The 19,397-nt window shown below is 45.7% G+C and overlaps 2 protein-coding genes across 4 annotated transcripts in view; one reads left to right on the top strand and one right to left on the bottom strand.

Annotated features, from left to right (window-relative positions):
* The window catches only part of LOC119965166 (EF-hand calcium-binding domain-containing protein 9-like), a 583,421-nt gene that overhangs the window by 40,618 nt on the left and 523,406 nt on the right, over nucleotides 1-19,397 (top strand). The window lies entirely within an intron of this gene.
* Nucleotides 1-19,397, bottom strand: part of sh3pxd2b (SH3 and PX domains 2B) — a 338,186-nt gene that overhangs the window by 85,255 nt on the left and 233,534 nt on the right. The window contains exons 6-7 of one of the 2 annotated variants that reach the window (XM_038795540.1): nucleotides 10,933-10,958; nucleotides 5,779-5,820 (exon numbers count right to left, since the gene is read on the bottom strand). In XM_038795540.1, the coding sequence (XP_038651468.1) occupies nucleotides 5,779-5,820; nucleotides 10,933-10,958 (68 nt within the window). The remainder of the gene's footprint in view (nucleotides 1-5,778; nucleotides 5,821-10,932; nucleotides 10,959-19,397) is intronic. The other variant, XM_038795541.1, reaches the window with a different exon arrangement.

Below are 19,397 nucleotides of genomic sequence, written 5' to 3'. Positions count from 1 at the left end.
CTTTGCCTCTGACAAAGAGTGCATTTTCCCTTTCCTGGGTTCCGGAGATTGTTAATGTTCCAATCATTAAGAATTTGAAAGGAAGTTTGCAGGGCCCTTTGTCCTAGCAGATGACTCCACTTCAGTAGGTCAGATTTGGTCTAGGTAATGGAGATGGCCTTTCTAGGATTCCTTTTGAATTTGTTCTCTGCAGTTCACAGGAGTTGTTACCATTTCTTCTGCGATGCTGCCCTGATAGCTGTTTTGTTTCACATCACAACCAGACATAGCTTCAGTCATTTTAAAAGGTCATTGTCCAATATTAAATTTTAGGAATTAACCATGATATTATAAATATATATTGTATCAAATAACTATATATATATATATATATATATATATATAAAATATAGTGCAAAGTCTTAGCCTCGTTACAGAGGGTCAGGTGAGGTGAGACCGATTGCTCAGAAATTCATTGCATGTGATATCAAGGAGCCCCACTAAAAATAAAGTCAGTTCTGTGATGTTGTTTGCATGCACACAGCGAGTGGTTAGGGTCTGGAATGCAGTGCCCGACTGTGTGGTGGGCAGGGTCAATCAAGGAATTTGAGAAGGAATTAGGTGACTGTAGAAACAACGTGCAGGATTATGGGGAGAATCGAACTAGGTGAATTGCTTATTCGGAGAGTTGCTGCAGATACGATGGGCTGAATGGCCTCCTTCTGTGCCATAACAATGCTGTGAATGAAGAAGAAAACTTTCCACTGGTTGAAGTCATACCTAGCACAAAAGAAAGATCCTTGTGACTGTAAGTTTGAGCCCAATCATCATAGCCCCAGTTTACCATTGCAGGAGTTCACCAGGATAGTGTTCCAGGCCCAGGATAGTGTTCCAAGCCCAACTATATTCAGCAGCTTCATCCATGACCACCCTCCATCATGATGTCAGAAGTGGGGATATTTGTTGATGATTGCATAATGTTCAGTACTATTTGTGACTCCTCGGATACTGAAGCAATCCTATCGCATATGCAGCAAGACTTGGTCAACATGAGGCTTGGACTGGTAAGTAGCAAGTAACATTTACATCACTTCAGTGCCTGGCAATGATCATTTCCAACAGGAGAGGTGCTAACCATCTCCCCTTGAATGTTTACAACATTATCATCACTGAATCTCCCACCATCAAATCCTGGGGGTTATCATAGACCAGAAACTGAACTGGACCAGCTATATATAAATACCATGGTTACAAGAGAAGGCCAAAGGCTGAGAATTCTGCAGGAAATAGCTCCGCTCCCGTCTCCCCAGTGCCTGTTCATCATCTATAAGACAAAATCTAGGAGTGAGATTATATACTCCCCACTTACCTGATTTGAGTGTAGCTCCAACAACACTCAAGAAGCTCATCCAAGTCAAAGCAGCCCATTTGATTGGATAGGACTATCGCCTTAAACATTCAATCCCTGCATAAATCAGCTGAGATTGGCAGCAGTGTGTAGCATCTACAAGCTGTACAATAGCAATTTGCCAAGGTTCCTTCAACAGCAAATTACACACCCGTGACTACCATTAGAAGACAAAGGCTGGTCAGGAAGTGGGTAGTGGAGGAGGGGCCGGTGTGGGAGCGGGTCGAGGTGGCCTCATGTAGGGGCACAAGTTTAGGGGAACTGGTAACGGCACCTCTGACACCTATGGGTATGGAGGAGGCGTTGGTATAAACGCCAATTTGTGGCAACCACCAGTTTGTACTGGGCGGGGCTGGATGGGCTTTCGAAGGTGGCAGTGAGCTAGGATCGAGCGGTTTGGGGACTGCTTATCAATGGCAGCTTTCCGTACTTGGAGGAGGAGTTTGAATTGCCCAGTGGGAATGGGTTCCGCTACCTGCAGATGAGGGACTTTGTGCAGAGGCAGGTCTCGACCTTTCCGCACCTGCCGCCTCAAGGGATACAGGACAAGTTAGTGTCAAAAATGGGAGTGGGAGAGGGTAAGATATCGGAGATTTATAAGGAGCTGATGGAGTGGGAGGGAGCCCCAAAAGGGGAGGTGAAGGGAAAGTGGAAAGAAGAATTAGGCAGGGAATTAGAGGCGGGGCTGTGAATGCCAGGTTTAGCTTGATACAATTTAAGGTGGTCCAGAGGGCGCATATGACTGTGGCCTGTATGAGCAGGTTTCTTGAAGGGGTGGAGGATAGGTGTGGGCAGGCCCGCAAATCATGTCCACATATTATGGGCATGCCCAAGGCCTAGGGGATTTTGGCTGGGATTTGCCAATGTCATGTCAAAGGTATTGAAGGTACGGGTGGTTCAGAGTCCAGAAGTGGTGATTTTTGGTATGTTGAAAGACCCGGGAGTCCAGGGGGTGACAGAGGCCAATGTTTTGGCTTTTGCCCCTGGTAACCCAGAGGCGGATCTTATTGGCGTAGAGTGACTCGGTACCCCCAAAATCGGGGGTATGGGTTAGTGACATGGCCGGGTTTCTCAGGATTGAGAAGAACAAGTTCGCCGAGAGGATCGTGCTGGAGTTCGCCCGGAGGTGGCAGTCGTTTATCGAGCTCTCTGGGCAAAATTAAGCTGTCAACAGAAAGGGGGTGGGGGAATAAAAAGGGAAGAGGGAGGCATGGGGGGCTGGTTGAGTTGGGAAATAGTTAGTGGGAAAGGGGGATGGATTGGGGAATTGTTGGTTGGATGGGTGTTATTTGCTTTGTTGTTTTTTCCTCTTGAACATTGTTAAAATTATATATGCCTTAATAAAATATTTTCCAAAAAAAACAAGGGCAGCCGATCGCTGGAAACTCAACCACCTGACTAGGAACTAGATTGCTGTTGCTTTACTACCGCTGGGATAAAATCCTGGAATTCATTCCTAACAACACTTTAGGTGTGCTACACCACATGGCTTCTGCTGTTCAAGATCTTCTCAATGGCAATTAGGAATGGGCAATAAATGTTAGGTGCGCTAGTGATGCTTACACTCTGAGCAAATGAAGAAAATAAACTAGATGAGAACGGCTTTTTGCTCAGCTAACCCTCTTTGAGAAAATAGGCTGTTGAAGCTGATGGTCTATGTTAAGGTATGAAAAAAGTACCACTTTTGGGAGATATTGAGACTGTCACTTTATTTAGAATGGGTTTTGTGACAGAAAGGAATCTGGGGGTGGGCAGCAGAAGTGTTTGTTTTAAGAACAGCATTCCAGTAGTAGAATACATAATAGCCAATTTAAACAAACATCAAATTTACCACAAGCAGCTTACGATTAATAGAATTCATCTTTCTCTGAAGGAATATTGGAGAGGATGTAGTCAGACGGTCATATTTCTGCACATCTCTGGTCATGTCCTTGATCAAACCATATTCTGGGAACGTTCTGGGACAGCAGAATGTCTGTGTCTAATATTGAGATCTCATCAGATCCATGCTCTCGCCTGCTGGACCTGTCCCCAGAGATACCTGGGTCATTTGAGGTTCAGATTAGCACAACTCTAACTACTGGAATGATACAGGAGGGAGCCATGTGGCCCATTATGTTTCCATTTGATCTTTGACAGAGCTATTTACATGTGAATAGGTTTGCACTCAATGAAATCTCAGTTGCTCATGGAAAACCAAAATGAGAAAACAGAAGGTTGAAGAGCAGCACACCATGTTGTGCCTGATGTTGGCCAATATTCATATCATCGTTAAAAGGCTATGTTGCAAAATATGTACCACAGGGATCGTTTGTCACGGTCTTTCAAATTTCAAAACATATTTGCCAAAATTAACTCTAAAGCTCCTTACTAAAGACTAGCAATTCCCACTGTGGAGTGTTTCATTGCTCTGGAATGCTTTTAGAATTATACTACTGACAGGCCCCGACCCTTGCCAGTGTCACCCTGTCACCTAGATATCCTGGCATTGTCACCCTGGAGGTGCCCTTGCCAGCTTGCAGTATCAACTGGACAACTTGGCAGTGCCATGGTGCCAGTCTGACAGTACCAAGGTGCCCAGGAGCCAGGAGAGAGCCATGGTGCCAGCCTACCATGTCTTCGACCAGCCAAAAGTCTCCAATGGCCTCAGAGACCCTCCAACTGTCATTTCCCGCGTGGACCAGTACTAAATCGGTGCCCGTCAGACCTCTCCTATGGGGGAGCCGGTTAGATCCCAGGAGGCCATAGATAGGACATCCATTTCATTAATGAGATGGGGATTGTCCTTAATTGGGTGATAACTGGTTCTGTCCATGTCTAGGCAGCATCAGGAACCCACCAACGGGAGTGGGCCAATTAACAAGCCAGCTGGCGTGGATTCCGATTTTTGCCTTTCCCGCAATCTATCTGACTTGCACAGATCCACACCGGGCATAACATGGCCGTTAAACCCCGCTCGATAATTACTGAAAACTGCACAACTTTTCAGAAGTTCTGTGAATAATTGTAATGCTGTAATGCTAAAGTTTAAAAAAGAATAATATGATGAAGTTACACATTGCAATTCGTTTGGTTTTTTTTAAATTTAGACTACCCAATTCATTTTTTTCCAATTTAGGGGCAATTTAGCATGGCCAATCCACCTACCCTGCACATCTTTGGGTTGTGGGGGCAAAACACACACAAACACGGGGAGGATGTGCAAACTCCACACGGAGAGTGACCCAGAGCCGGGATCGAACCTGGGACTTCGGCGCCGTGAGGCAGCAATGCTAACCACTGCGCCACCGTGCTGCCCTCACATTTCAGTTCTGAAGCAGCATTGGTCAATGTGTAAATTAGCTTGATGCCTTGTGTGGACAGTGGTGAACTTCTGATTTTTCCAAGATTCTGAACAATATACATTAATACAAGTAGAGATTTTTTGAAATAAGTTATCATTCCCCTTGAAAACATCTGAAGCAACAATCAGCACTAACATCAATTACTCAGTTGCTTAATTTTTTGCGTGCCTGCATTTTTGACAAAATAATCCCATGAACAATGAAACAGTGACAACAATTTAATCCATGCTCCACCACAACTTCCTTTTTTTAAATCCCTATCCTTGGTCTTGCATCATAAACCATGAGTATACAACTTACGTACAATCATACTCTGCCATTATTCAGTCTTTCAATTCCAGTTTGGAGTACAGTTTTAAAACATAATTCAGTGACTCGCATACAACAACAGCAATTCTGTGAAAAGTGGTGCGAAAAGAATATTGTGGACTCAGTGATAACATGTGAGAGAGACACAAAGCTCCAAGTAACTTCTTGGATCAAGCGTATTTTAAATCCATTGTTGTTGAATAACCCTCTTACAGGCCACTTGCTTTCTCCAGTCAGAATGTTGTACCGTAAAATCATATTCCAGCGATGTTTTTCGCTTTCTATTTAGATTTTTAAAAAGATTAATTACACAATGAGATTGGTAAACATTTATAATTGGACATATGCCACAAAACGTTTTGATTATTCTGAACTGAGAAATTTACCATCCAAGCTGTTTTGTGCCAGTGAAAGGGTTAATAGGTGATTACTTAAATAGCAGAGCACCTATATTAAGATTGGAAAACATAAATCTTCTTTTGGAGGTAGCAGCTTTTTGAGTGAACCTTATCAAGAAGAAAGTTGAATGCAGTGAAAGAACATATTCAGTCCCAAATTAATCCATTTGTAATAAACAATACAAAAAAGGTACATGCATGAACCACACCGCACTTAGCATTAAGCTGGCCCCATCCACTGCCAATCAGCTGGCTGCATGGTCCAAAATCATTACAGTTTAAGACCATCCAGCAATGTTAAGGATCATTTAAATTATGGCCAAGCGAGTTTCTCTAATACCTCTCTTTAGAAACGAAGTCGTTCTCTGGATTATTGCAAGCCCTAATGAAGGAAAATGAATGAAAGTACATGTGAGGAAAATGAAATCATTTCTACAAAAAGGTTTTGAACTGAGATGTTGAGAAAGCGAACTGTACACGATGTAGGAAAATTTACCCTACATGTGTATAATTTACTGAATACAGGAATGTAAAACTCAGCCTGTTTGCTGATTTTCACATACATCACATAAAAAGGCCTGGTTATTATACACACATCAGTTAAACAGAAACCATGTTAACTTTTTTCTCTATGAATGGCATTGGGAAACACTTCTTAAGCAAAGATGAATCTGCATTCGTGTCAAAGACCTACGCGTGCTCTAAACACATCAGGATGGAGTTTCAAATGACCAGTCAGAAGAACCAAACATGGGAACATGCATCTACTGTAGAGGTTTGCACTACCTGTAGCATCAATACTATTTTTCTTCGCTATCAGATCTATTTTAGCCATGTTTCAGTGATTCGCCTCAGTGGAATTGTGGCTCTACTAAGGAATTTATGTAGCTTTATTTTTTTATTTTTAGATCTTTTCTTTGGTTTGTTTCTCTTGTTGTCAATGACATGGTTGGTTGTCTCATTTCTAAAGCATGGAGAAAATGAAATTTTCACAGTATAGCTCAACCTTCTAAGATGACGAACCAGTATATTTAGGTTTTCTAAATGTCGCAAATGTATTTGCTTACAAGGCAGAGCACTTTGCACTACTATTTCCGCAATATGGTAATGTGATAGAGTGGATCTTTGGTTTGCTGTAGGCCAAATTGATTTCCATCTGAGTGATTTCAATGAGATGACACTCAGGAAGATTACACAATGGGAGGTTAATCTGGTTCTCCATGTTACCCCAATGCCTTTAAGAAAATAAACACACATCCTCATTGGATAGTATCCACCCTGAACCCTCCAATTTGGGTGGTCCATTTTGAGGACTCCCTACGGTTGAATTCCTCGCCCACTTCAAACTCTCACGTAGTCATTTTCAACCATAACATGTTGTCATGCAGTGTTAAGAACAGGCGGAGGGCTGTTAATAACTTTGCCATCAGATGTTTCAACATTTGTTCCAATTTGGGAAGCTACCCCACCCCCTCTCTTTACAGTATTATACAATTACAAATGTTTATTATGTGGTATCTTTGGAACTTTGACAGGAATTCTTGCCAGAACTTTGTTCTTACTTTAAAAAATATATAGACAGCTGAATCAGTGCACTTGGGGGCCTCGCTCCAATGGGGATGGGGAGGGGAGGGTCGTATTATCCTAGTGCTCAATTTAGATTGTAATCCAGAGAAGGGAACTGAACAGGAGGGGGAAACATTATTCGGCTTCCTCCAGTTAGGTCAGACCCAGAGTCTGGAGTTTCATTGTGAAACCGAAAAATTTATTTGCAGCACAACTGATACATAAATGCACACAGAAATTACAAAATAAAGTAATTGAAACCCAGCAGACACATAATGGGAACACAAAGTACATATCCCCAAGACCCCAAGAAGTATCTCAGAACTCTAGGCTTCATTGCAACTTTTGATTGTGTATATGCAACTTATTGAATCACTCAGTTTTATTTGTGTTGCTAGGGATGGATACAGACTACCCATCTTAGATTAAGATATTCTGGTCATTAGTATGTGCCCATCCTGTCCTGAAGTTCAAGTATATGTTTGATCACAGGTCATCTTCAGTTTGTAAGAATGGCTGCCATTTAAGAGTAAGGCACACTTCAAAGCACTTATTAAAATGATCATTCCCCACAGCATTTTTTGAGAAAACACAGCCTACGATTAGTTTATAAAGTGGTGATCTATTTCCTTTAACATGCTATGAAAATTCACCATTACCAATCTCTTCCCCAGATCAGTTCCAGAGCTGGGAATTCTTTTTGTTATTTGAGCTTTCTTTTCCTTGAGAGGAAATATCGGAATATCTGGAACAGGATCGCAGAACATTTGGAATAGTGCCTTCTTTTTAAATAGCAGAAGCTTTCTTTTACAAGTCATTACTGACTCCTCCTTGACTGAACCGGAGCGGGCGAAAAGAAAACTCAGGAGGAAGCAACCACTATCTTGAAAAGTGGGGAGAAAAGGAGCCAGAGGCAATAACCACCAACTAGACGAGCTATCCAATTCCACCCAGTACAGTCTGTTACTCCAGGACGGAGCAGCCATTTGCTGAGAGAAATCAAAGTGCGACATCACGGGAAAATAGATAAATGATTTTGGTTGGTGAACATTTTACTTATCTTCAAAATTCATGTAATTTATTAATAATTATAATGTTTTACTAGTTGTAGGAAGGCTGACTAGCAGTAGTAAAGGTTGGGAATAGCAGTGTTTATTAATTATAAATTAATCAACACATAATAAAGATGATGATGTGGAGATGCCGGCGTTGGACTGGGGTGAGCACAGTAAGAAGTCTTACAACACCAGGTTAAAGTCCAATATGTTTGTTTCAAACACGAGCTTTCGGAGCACTGCTCCTTCCTCAGGTGAATCGACCATTCACCTGAGGAAGGAGAAGTGCTCCGAAAACTCGTGTTTGAAATAAACCTGTTGGACTTTAACCTGGTGTTGTAAGACTTCTTACCAGAATAAAGATGGCAGGGAAGGTGATGTGTTGTGATTAAATGTCATGTCTGTAGTAAGTGTCTGCAGCTTCAGGAGCTTCAGCTCAGAATCAGTCTTTGAACTGGAGGCTGAGTTGCAGAAACTGTGATGCAATGGTGGGAGGAGGTAACGGCAGTCACCACAATTAAGATAGGATCTTCTGATTTGGTTAGTGGTCGGTGACAGGAGGGTATGACTACAAATGAGGCAGTAATGCGGTCCAGAAGATCAAAGTGGAGGATTCTCAGCATTTGGTATTATCAAGGTTCAAGGTTCTTGAAGCCTAGATGGATAAAAGCGGTGGCTGCAGAGTAGATGAGCAAACTGAGCATGTTACAGGACAAAGTTATATGGGGACAGTATAATCAGGCGGAAAGTTTTATTTCAGTGCAGACATCTGTGTTGCCCGCCCAGTGCCAGGGCTCAAGACATCTGCTCTAGGCTAGAGAGGAACTTGCAATGGGCGTGAATGCATCCAGTGGTTGTAGTGCACGTTAGGTACCAATGACACAGGTAGAACTTGGAAAGAAATCCTGCTGAGTGAGTATGAGCAGCTAGGCGCTAAATTAAAAAAGCAGAACCTCAAAAAGTAATGATCTCTGGATTATTATCTGAGCTACGAGAAAGTTAGTGAAGGGTAAACTAGATCAGAGAGTTAAATGCATGGTTCGAAGATCGATCCATGGGGCATTGGCACAGGACTGGAAAAAATGGGGGCTGTACTGTTGGGATGGTCGTCATCTGAATAGTGCTGGGATGTGGTGAGTTACATATTAAAGGGGTAGAAAAGGATTTAAGCAAAGTGGAGGCAAGGGATCAGGTTTGGCAAGATGTGTTAAATTAAATAGAGAAGGCAAGGGGAAAGAGGTAGGCATGAATAAGGGGAATGATGATCGGAGCACGGCCGGGGGGGACAGATTGTACAAACCTCAACATGCACCAGCAGATGAGGTTACAAAAAAAAGGCAAAGATTACAGAACTAAAGGCTGTATACGTGAATGGATGTAGCATTCGTAACAGATGAATAGGCAGCACAGACAGAAATAAATATGTATGATCTGATAGTCATTACATTCACATCACTGCAGTATGACAAAGATCGGACATTGGTGGTGTTGGGGAGGAGGGGGAAGAGGAGGTGGGGGACAGATAGAGGTTGGCCATGAGTGGTGGAGTCTGTGTCCCGGTGGGTGGCTGATCAGTTGGTTGGGGTGGAATACTATGGGGTTGCCCTGTGCGGGGACAAGTCTGGGTATTTAAAATATTTACACTAAAGTTACAAGTGATTTTATTTCTTCTAACTTTTTAAAAAGTCAATGTTAGCATAACAGTGGCAGAACCAACTAAAGTTAGTGATTTTAAGTCACTTTGTCAGATGGTTCCTAGTGCAGCATAATTGTCCACAGTAAGTTGCTGCATCTGGACAATTGCCGCGTAAAGCCTTACCTAGAAACTTCCAAGAGAGATTCCCCAGCACATCTTTGGGGTATCCCGCAAATCAAACATGGGAGAGTCAGGAAATTGCAGGCTTTAATGTGCTAGAAGCAGTTCAGGGAAGGCTCACTCAACTGATATCCAATGGGAGACATTATTGTATGATGAAAGGCTGGGCCTGTATCCATGGACATCTAGTAGAATGAGAGGGGATCTTATTGAATCATACAAGTGCCTGAGGACACTTGACTTCATGGATGCTGAAAGGATATCCCCCCCTTGTGTGAGAGACTAGAACCAAAGGATCTCCCATTTGAGAGGGAAATGCAAAGAAATTCTTTATCTCAGGGGGTTGTGAATCTGTGAAACTCTCTTCATCAGAGGGTGGCGAAGACAGCAGGTCATTGAATATTTTTTAAGGCAGAGATTGTTAGATTCTTCACTAACATAAGACGGGTAGACAGAAACGTAAAGTTGATACCACAATCAGATCGACCACGATCATATTGAATAGCAGAACAGGCCCGAAGGGCTGAATAGCCTACTCCTGCTGTCTAATTGTATGTTTGTAACTGTCAATCATAGTTTTGTCTCGTTTTGACCTATGGTTACTTGCTTTAATAAGATTTAAGCTGATTTTCCTTTTAAGTAAACATTCAATCCCATGAATTAGATATAGTCTAACTCTCCATTTACCCATATGTATAGCTAGCTCCCTGCAGGTTTTATCCAACATGGGAAATTGTTGCTGATCCTGTTGCCAGGGTAGCAATTCCCATGAGCAGTTCTTTAGACTGGTCTTTAGAATTTCTCACCATCCTGTCATACTTATATTACACAAAGGATATTCTCTATGGGTTTAAAAATAGGTTTTTTATGTACTGGCATCATTTATTGTCAATATAGTAGGACAAACTTTACCATTTCAGAAAATTTCACAGTAGACTGCACTTAACAGAAAATACTTAAAGCCTCTGTATGCAGAAAGCCCTTCAGGCTAAACAATTTAAAATAGTTTCAGTATCGGACAACTATCACATAGATAATTCAATTAAATGCTCCTTACCAGATTTCTTCTTTCCAATTGGTTCCCTATAAGAAGAAAAGTCAAGATATTAATGAGTGAATGAAGTGTTTACGATTGTAGCAGAGTGATGTAAACATCTAGTTCCTTGCATAAAAAGACTGCAATGTTAAAAAGGGCTGGGGACTGTGACAGGCGGGGTGGAGTTCACTCAGTTCAATAACTAACAGAGACAGTCAGATTATCAGTACGGGTTCATATGTAGGCCAAAGTTCAATCCAAATCAGGGTTTCATAGGGTCAGAGGTCGGCAACAAACACGCAGCAAATTCTTCACAACTCAAGGCACCTTTCTTGCTTTTACCAAGTTGGCTTCTACCGAGCAGGACTGTGTTCTGCTTATAAAGTCTAGCGAGGCTACACAGCTGATACCCGTTTTCCCAAGTCTACCGTGTGACATCCGGGTTGACTCCTGGTGGCCAAGTTGCTGGGGGGAATCTCGGGCGAAATTCTCCGCAACGGCCGACGCTGGAGTGAAACCTGGATTATTTCACTCCGGCGTCGGAGACCGCTCCTCGCCACCTATTCTCCCCCCCCCCCCCCCCCGGGGGGGCTAGGAGCGGCGTTGCGGGAAACTCGGCCGCCGGGCCTTGACGTTTGCGTCAAAGCGGCGCGCCCAGAATGACGCGGCCGGCGGCACCCAAGTGACGTCAGCCGCGCATGCGCAGGTTGGCCAGCTCCAACCCGCGCATGCACGGTTGCCGTCTTCCCCTCCGCTGCCCCGCAAGACGTGGCGGCTTGATCTTGCGGGGCGGCGGAGGGGAAAGAGTACGTCTCTTAGAGACACCGGCCCGACGATCGGTGGGCACCGATCGCGGGCCAGTCCCCTCATGAGCACGCCCGTGGTGCTCGATCCTCTCTCCGCCCCCCACAGGCCCCACACTTACCCGTCGTACGCTGTTCACACCGGCAGCGACCAGGTGTGGTTGCCACCGGCGTGAACCCGTCGGGGTCGTCAGGCCGCTCGGCCCATTCGGGCCGGAGAATCGCCGGTCACCGGGAAAAACGGTGAGCGGCACTTCTCCGAGCGGCGTGTCGTGTTTTGCGACACGCCATTTTGGGGGGAGGGGGGGGGTGTGGGAGAATCGCGGATGGTGCCAGAGCTGCCCTCCTGCGATTCTCCCACACGGCGTGGGGAGCGGAGAATCGCGCCCCTCTTGTCAGGAAATTGGAGAGTATTAAGAGAAAAGTACTGGGCGAGATTCTCCGCAAATGCGGAAAGTCGTAAAGGCTGCCGTGAAACTGGCCGTGTTTCACGGCAGCCTTCACGCCCGTTCCCAGGACCCGACTCTCCCGCCCCCCATCGGGGCTAGGAGCGGGAACCCAGGAATCACGGCGTCGCGGTCTTAACGACCGTCATTAAGGCCGTGCGCCAAGATGACGCGCGGCCGGCTCCAACCCGCGCATGCGCGGGTGACGTCATCACGCCGTTGTCCACATTTCTCCACCGCCGCCCGACAAGATGTGCCGGCTTGATCTTGTCGGGTGGCGGAGGGGAAATAGTGCGTCCCTTTTGGACGCAGGGCCGACGATCGGTGGGCACCGATCGCAGGCCTGTCCCCTCCCGAGCACAACGGTGGTGCTCCCGCCCCAAACGGGCCTCTGGATGCCCCAAATGGGCATCCAGCACCCGTTTTTACGACGGCAGCAAGCAGGTGTGTTTGCTGCCGTGAGAAAACGGGCGTAAAGGCCCAGCTGCACGGCCCATCGGCCGCGGAGAATCGCTGCTCGCCGTAAAATTCTCCGACCCCCCGCTGGGTTACAGAATCAGTGCGGCGCCGCTCAAATCGCACCACGCCGCTGGGACGCAATTTTATGCAGTGCGGAGAATCGGTGCCATCGGCGCCGGCGGTGGGGGTTTGCACCAACTCTCTGTTGGGGTCTCTGCGGGGTGGGGTTCCGATCCCAGGGGGGGCCTCCGTAGTGGCCTGGCCTGCGATCGGGGCCCACCAATCGGCAGGCTGGACTCTGTGCCCCCCCCCCCCCCCCCCGGGCCTCCTTTCCTCCGCGCTGGCACCTGTAGCCCTGTGCCATTTGGCGTCAAGGCCGCCGCGGGGAAGAAGGCCACTGCGCATGCGCCAGTTGGCGCCATCCCAACTGCGCATGTGCGGACCATTCGGCGCCGAGTTCAGGCCGGGATCAGCAGCTGGGGCGGCGGAGGCCGCTCCAGCACCGTCCTAGGCCCCCGTGGGCCGCAGAATGTGGTCCTGGAACGGACGCCGCGCCGGAGTAAAACACTCCCATTTTTACTCCGGCATCGGCACTTAGCCGCCCGTTGGGAGAATCCTGCCCCTGATTAACTCTGCTTTGAATAAGTTCAATAACCCACACTTCACTGCTTTCTGGGGAAGTGAATTCCACACACAAATGGCCCGGAGAGAAAGACGTTCTCCTCGTCTCGGTCTTACATGGTAGACCTCGTATCCTTCAAATTGGTCCCTTTGTTCTAGTCTCTCACACAGTGGAAACATTTTCACAAAATCCCTTCAGGATCTTTTATATTTCACGAAAATCTTCCTCTCATTCTTCTAAACTCCAATGGGATAGGCCTAACTGTCCATCCTTTCTTCATCAGTTAAGTCCCTGATCCAAGGAATGAATTGACTGAACTTTTTCTGAACACCTTCTTCAACAATTATTTCTTTTTTTCCAAATAAGGAGACCAAAACTGCACATAGTACTCCAGATGTGGTCTCACCAAGGCCCTGGACAGCTTCAACAAAACTTCCTGGCAGGAATTCTCCAGTGGTAGGAATTCTCTGTTCCCCCAGTAACACATCCCTGCTTGCGGGTTTCCCGGCGGTGTGGTGTGGCTTCAATGGGAAATCCCATTGACAAGCAGCAGGAGTAGTGAATCCCGTCACCAGACAACGGCACGACATCGAGAAACATGGGGCTGGGGGTCCGGAGAAACCCACCTCCATTGCTTTTGCAATAAATACCAACATTTCATTTGCCTTCATAATCACTTGCTGGATCTGCAGAATAACCTTTGCTGATTCATGTACCAGGATACCCAAATTCCTGCGTATTGGAATTGGGGGACTGTTTGTGTTACTGGTGACTATGGGTGATTCTCGATTCCCTTTTGTTATTTGTTTACGTTAACATGCGGGCTAAGGTTTAGCATTTGGTAGGAGGATGGGATCGTTGTTATTGATATGGGGATTGACATTATATTTGTTACGGATTATTGTTTATTGTTGGTGGGTACAAATTTGGGAGAAAATGTTAAAAAGAGGCAAATTAGCATGGCCAATCCACCTACCCTGCATATCTTTTGGGTAGTGGGGGCGAAAGCCACGCAAACACGGGGAGAATGTGCAAACTCCACATGGACAGTGACCCAGAGCCGGGATTCAAACTGGAACCTCGGCGGCGTGAGGCCGCAGTGCTAACCACTACGCTAACGTGCTGCCCTTGCCCCACTTACCTAACCCGTCTACATCCTTTTGCAGACTCTTGACCTCCTCCTGACAACTTACCGTTCTACCTATTTTGGCGTTATTGGCAATTTAGCTACCATACACCGAGCCCCTTCATCCAAATCATTGATGTAGATTATAAATATTTGAGGCCCCAGCACTGATCCTCATGGCAGTTCATTTGTCACAGCTTGCCAACCCGAAAAAGACAAGAATTATCCCTAATCTCTAATTTCTGTTAGCCAATCAAATCTTTATTCATGCCAAAATGTTACCCTCTAAAGCATAGTCTTATTTTGTGTAGTAACCTTTGAGATAGTATCAAATGTTTTCTGGAAATCCAAGTACACCACATCTACAGGTTCCCTTTTATCCAACTTGCTTCTTTCTTCTTCCAAAACACCTCAAATTAATCAAATACGATTTCCCTATCACAAACCCATGTTGACTCTGCTCGATAAAATTACGATTTTCTAAGTATCCTGCTATGACCTTATCTTCTTAAAATTGATAGTGATCTAATTCCCATATAAATGCAGTTGAAGGACATCCTGCTGTTTTGTTAGGGCTGCTATGTGGGTAGGCTAAAGGAACTGATCTGCAATCTGATGCTATTCAATGGGCAGCAAGTGGCCCATCGATAGATTTGAAAGGTGCTGATCTGGAGTAACATCAAAGGGGGGGGGGGGGAAAGAGTACCACTCCAATAATTCGCAAGATTGATTGAAAAATATTGAAAACGGAAAGGTGAGAGTATACTTCCTTCACAAAGAATTGTCCTTTATTCCATAAAAAGTACACTAACCAGTGCGTGATATACTCATTTAAAACAAAATGGACTCAATCCCAATCCTACCCCACCCTATGCTAATCCAGTGGTGTGTGATTACAAAAAAATATACAAATGGCAAGGAAGGAAAAGAAAGAGGAAAAAAATTGGATTAGATGTACTGTTGATGGTCAGTTTGGCAGACACACTGCATCACATTTTCCATTGTTTTAAGTACATAATTCGCCAGAATTCTTGATTTTTAATTTTTTTTATAGTATGGCTCATATACTGTGAAACACAATTGCCAAATTTCTGTCCAAAGTTAAGCATTCCCTGTCCAAAACAAGCCCTTTGATATTTATCAAAATATACTGCAATCTGTCAGAGCCAGACAGAAAACAAAGACTAACTCAAACTCAGGGAAGGCTTATGTGGATAAGTTCCACGTGGATAAGTTCCATCAGCTCATTTTAACTTTCACTGGAGAATTTATAGATGACTTGGGTTTAGAATATTTCAGACCAAAATTTAAGACACTTCTCTCGTCTAGTTCTTGCGCTAATTATTTAAAATCGATTATCTTAATTTACTGGCCTATTTAATTGCCAGAAGAAACAGTTTCAGAAGTGCATATATATTTTTGAATGCCTTTATTGAGGGGTTGATCATGGACCCTCATCGTGATGACTCCCAGGCCATCGGAGGCTGCCGGGTGGGTCTATGGGAAGGGTGGTACCCTGGCACTCCTTCTGCAACCCGGATACTTTTGCATGGCCAGGGTACCTAGGTGGCACTACCAGGGTGCCCAGGTTGCCCTGCCCTTAAGAGGTGGGGTGAGGGGGGCTTCAGGACCCCCTAGGTAGTTTGGGGAGTTGGGGAGGTTAAGAGATTGTGCAGCATTTAAAAATGGCTCCCCAATCTCTTCTACAGGAAATAGTGTGGCCCTGGGGGGTGCTCCTCGTCGAGGCCAGAAAAAAAAAGTTCTATTTGATAGTGACGTCTTCCACAGGCGCCAAGAAACACTGCGCTAAATGCGCTCAAAATATTTTATTTTTCCCGTTAAGTCGTGCCCAGGGTCTCTCCTCAATGTCTTTTGCTCTAATAAAAATACTCCCAGCATCTCCAGGCTCTCCATGTAACTGAAGTTCCTCAACCCCTACTGTCATCCTGGTGAGAATCCTCTGAAAGTGTGGTGCCCAGAATTGGACAGAACACTACAGCAGGGTAGCATGGTGGTTAGCATAAATGCTTCACAGCTCCAGGGTCCCAGGTTTGATTCCCGGCTGGGTCACTGTCTGTGTGGAGTCTGCACGTCCTCCCCCTGTGTGCGTGGGTTTCCTCCGGGTGCTCCGGTTTCCTCCCACAGTCCAAAGATGCGCGGGTTAGGTGGATTGGTCATGCTAAATTGCCCGTAGTGTCCTAATAAATGTAAGGTTAAGGGGGGGGTTGTTGGGTTACGGGTATAGGGTGAATATGTGGGTTTGAGTAGGGTGATCATGGCTCGGCACAACATTGAGGGCCGAAGGGCCTGTTCTGTGCTGTACTGTTCTATGTTCTAGCTGAGGCCTAACCAATGATTTGGGAAGGTTTAGCATGAATTCCATGTTTTTGTATTCTTTTCACCTGTGTATAATAATAAAAAATTCAAATATGACATAAGAACAAAGATGGAGTATGTATGCCTTTAAACTGGCAATATATCTGCTCCGTAATCATATTTTGCCTGACACACCATATTTTGTCTTCATGAGACACAGTTGATCAGTCATACAAATATAGTCACTGCAGCTTATGCAAAACTGAGGAAAGCAACAATGGATAAAGAGGAAATGTATGATGCTTTGCCAACTAAAATCTGAAAGGAAATTATTACAGCTTAGTTATTTATAAAGCCAAAAGTGCTAAAGTCCACACCATTTATGAACAAGTCTATTATCAGCAGGTTTTATCCATATTCATTTGTTTTCTAAAACCTTCAAAAGATGTTACTGGCTCGAAGATGGCAGTGCTGTGGCACTTAATTTTCTTCGTTGATGAGCTCCCATGATCTATGACGAGTGTCATATGGTATACAGTGATAAAACAAGTCAAATTTGCTTTTTTGTATCCAACAGTCATTTTTATTGCAGTGCACTGTGATTTCCCAAGATTTTTACCAGCGCTTTCCACAATTTTAAGCATTTTTCTAAAAGCACAGAAACAGTACCCTTGTTTGTGATGGAACTGACAAGCTCAGTATTAATTTATATGGTACTGCATTCCTGATAACAGACTGCTCACTTAATGTACAACAGTCCCTTTGTCTTTGCTGTACTGCACTCTTAGGTGACCTTGCACCCTTTTGTTCCTTAAACTAGTCACATTAATCACACATTAGCATCCAACAATTACATAACAAAAGTCTCCTAATGTAATGCTGACATGTTCATAGGAAAGTATGAGCAAGTATGAACAAGCAACCTTACTGCAGAGATCACTAGATTACCTTCTTGATTTTTAGATCCATCCCAATCTACATCCCCAAGGCCTTTTTCAAAGCACTAGACAATCTAATCATGGCATTTGTATGGGGGGGGGGGGGGGGGGGGGGGGGGGGGGATGATGCGAGGATCCCAAAGGAGGTCCTACAAAAAACAAAATCCGGGGGGGGGGGGCTAGGCCTCCCAAACCTACAATTCTAACACTGGGCGGCAACGGTCGAGCGAATAAGCAGACGGATCAAAGAGCCAGAAGCCGAGTGTGTGCGCATGGAAGAGGCCTCCTGCAAGGGGACCTCCCTCTGGGCCCTCGCCACGGTGGCACTCCCATCCCCACCCAAAAGACACTCCATCAGTCTGGTGGTGATAGCCACCCTCCAGTCCTGGAACCAGCTATGGCAGCAATTTGGCCTGACCAAAATGTCAGACAAAGCTCCCATCTGCAAGAACCATAGGTTCGCACCAGCACTGACTGACGCCACCTTCAAAAGGCGGAGACAGGACGGAGGGGCACTGACAGTCAGGGACCTATCCACAGATGGCAGGGTCGCAACAATGGATGAACTTACAGAGAAATTCCAGCTAGCCAGGAGGAACGAGCTAAGGTACCTGCAACTCAAAAACAGGCTACGAAAGGAGACAAGGACGTATACACAACCGCCACGACAAACATTACTGGAAGAGTTATTGGACGCAAGCATCCTAGATAAAGGGAACTGTAGTGACATGTATGGGCGACTGGTAGAAAGGGCCGACACTGTACTGGACGCAACAAGAAAGAAATGGGAGGAGAACCTGGGGATTGAAATAGGGTGGGGACTCTGGAGTGAAGCACTGCATAGGGTCAACTCCACCTCCACGTGCGCAAGGCTCAGCCTGACGCAACTAAAAGTGGTACATCGAACCACTTGACAAGAACTCATATAAGTAGGTTCGTCCCAGAGGTGGAGAATAGATGTGAACGGTGCCAAGGAGGCCTGACCAACCACGCCCACATGTTCTGGTCTTGCCCCAGACTTGCGGGGTACTGGACAGCCTTCTCATAGGCAATGTCCAAAGTGGTGGGGATGAGGGTGGAGCCAAGCCCGAAACTGGCGGTCTTCGGGGTATCAGGCAGCCAGATCTATTTCCTGGGGAGGAGGGCGGACGCCCTTGCCTTTGCCTCCCTGATCGCCCGCCGTAGAATCCTGTTCGGCTGGTGGTCAGCAGCACCGCCCAGAGCTGCAGACTGGCTGTCCGACCTCCCAGAATCTCTCCAAATGGAGAAAATCAAATTCGCCATCCGAGGGTCAGACGATGGCTTCCACAGAATGTGGGAGCCAGTCAACCAATGGCTCTGGGACCTGTTTGTGGCCAACGAACAAGCAGAAGAATAGCCAGATAGCCAAGAATCAGGGAAAAGTAGCCGAGGCAGGGGAGGGAGGGATAGATCGGGGAGGGAGGGATAGATCAGGGTGGGGGGGGGGGATAGCAGCTAAACCTAAGAGAAAAGAAAGGCGAACCACAGGAGAAGGGATGGGGGGGGGGGGAGAGGGGGTGGAAGAGGGAGGAGACAGGGAACAATAGAGGGGAACCAGTGAGGTGGGGGGGGGGGGGGAGGCAAGGGAATGACAGATGGAAGGAGGGCATGGAAAACAATAACAAACTTGACACCTACAGGAGCAGAGAACAAGGAAAATCCGGGCGAAAGACGGGACGAACGGCTGAAGCGGAGGTGATCGCGAGACGAAAACGGCAGCGAAAACCGTCTGGGAGTAGCAAGCGACAACACAAA

The sequence above is a fragment of the Scyliorhinus canicula genome, chromosome 4, assembly GCF_902713615.1.
Source record: "Scyliorhinus canicula chromosome 4, sScyCan1.1, whole genome shotgun sequence".
Classification (NCBI taxonomy): domain Eukaryota; kingdom Metazoa; phylum Chordata; class Chondrichthyes; order Carcharhiniformes; family Scyliorhinidae; genus Scyliorhinus; species Scyliorhinus canicula.
This window is presented reverse-complemented; position numbering and strand designations above follow the sequence as displayed.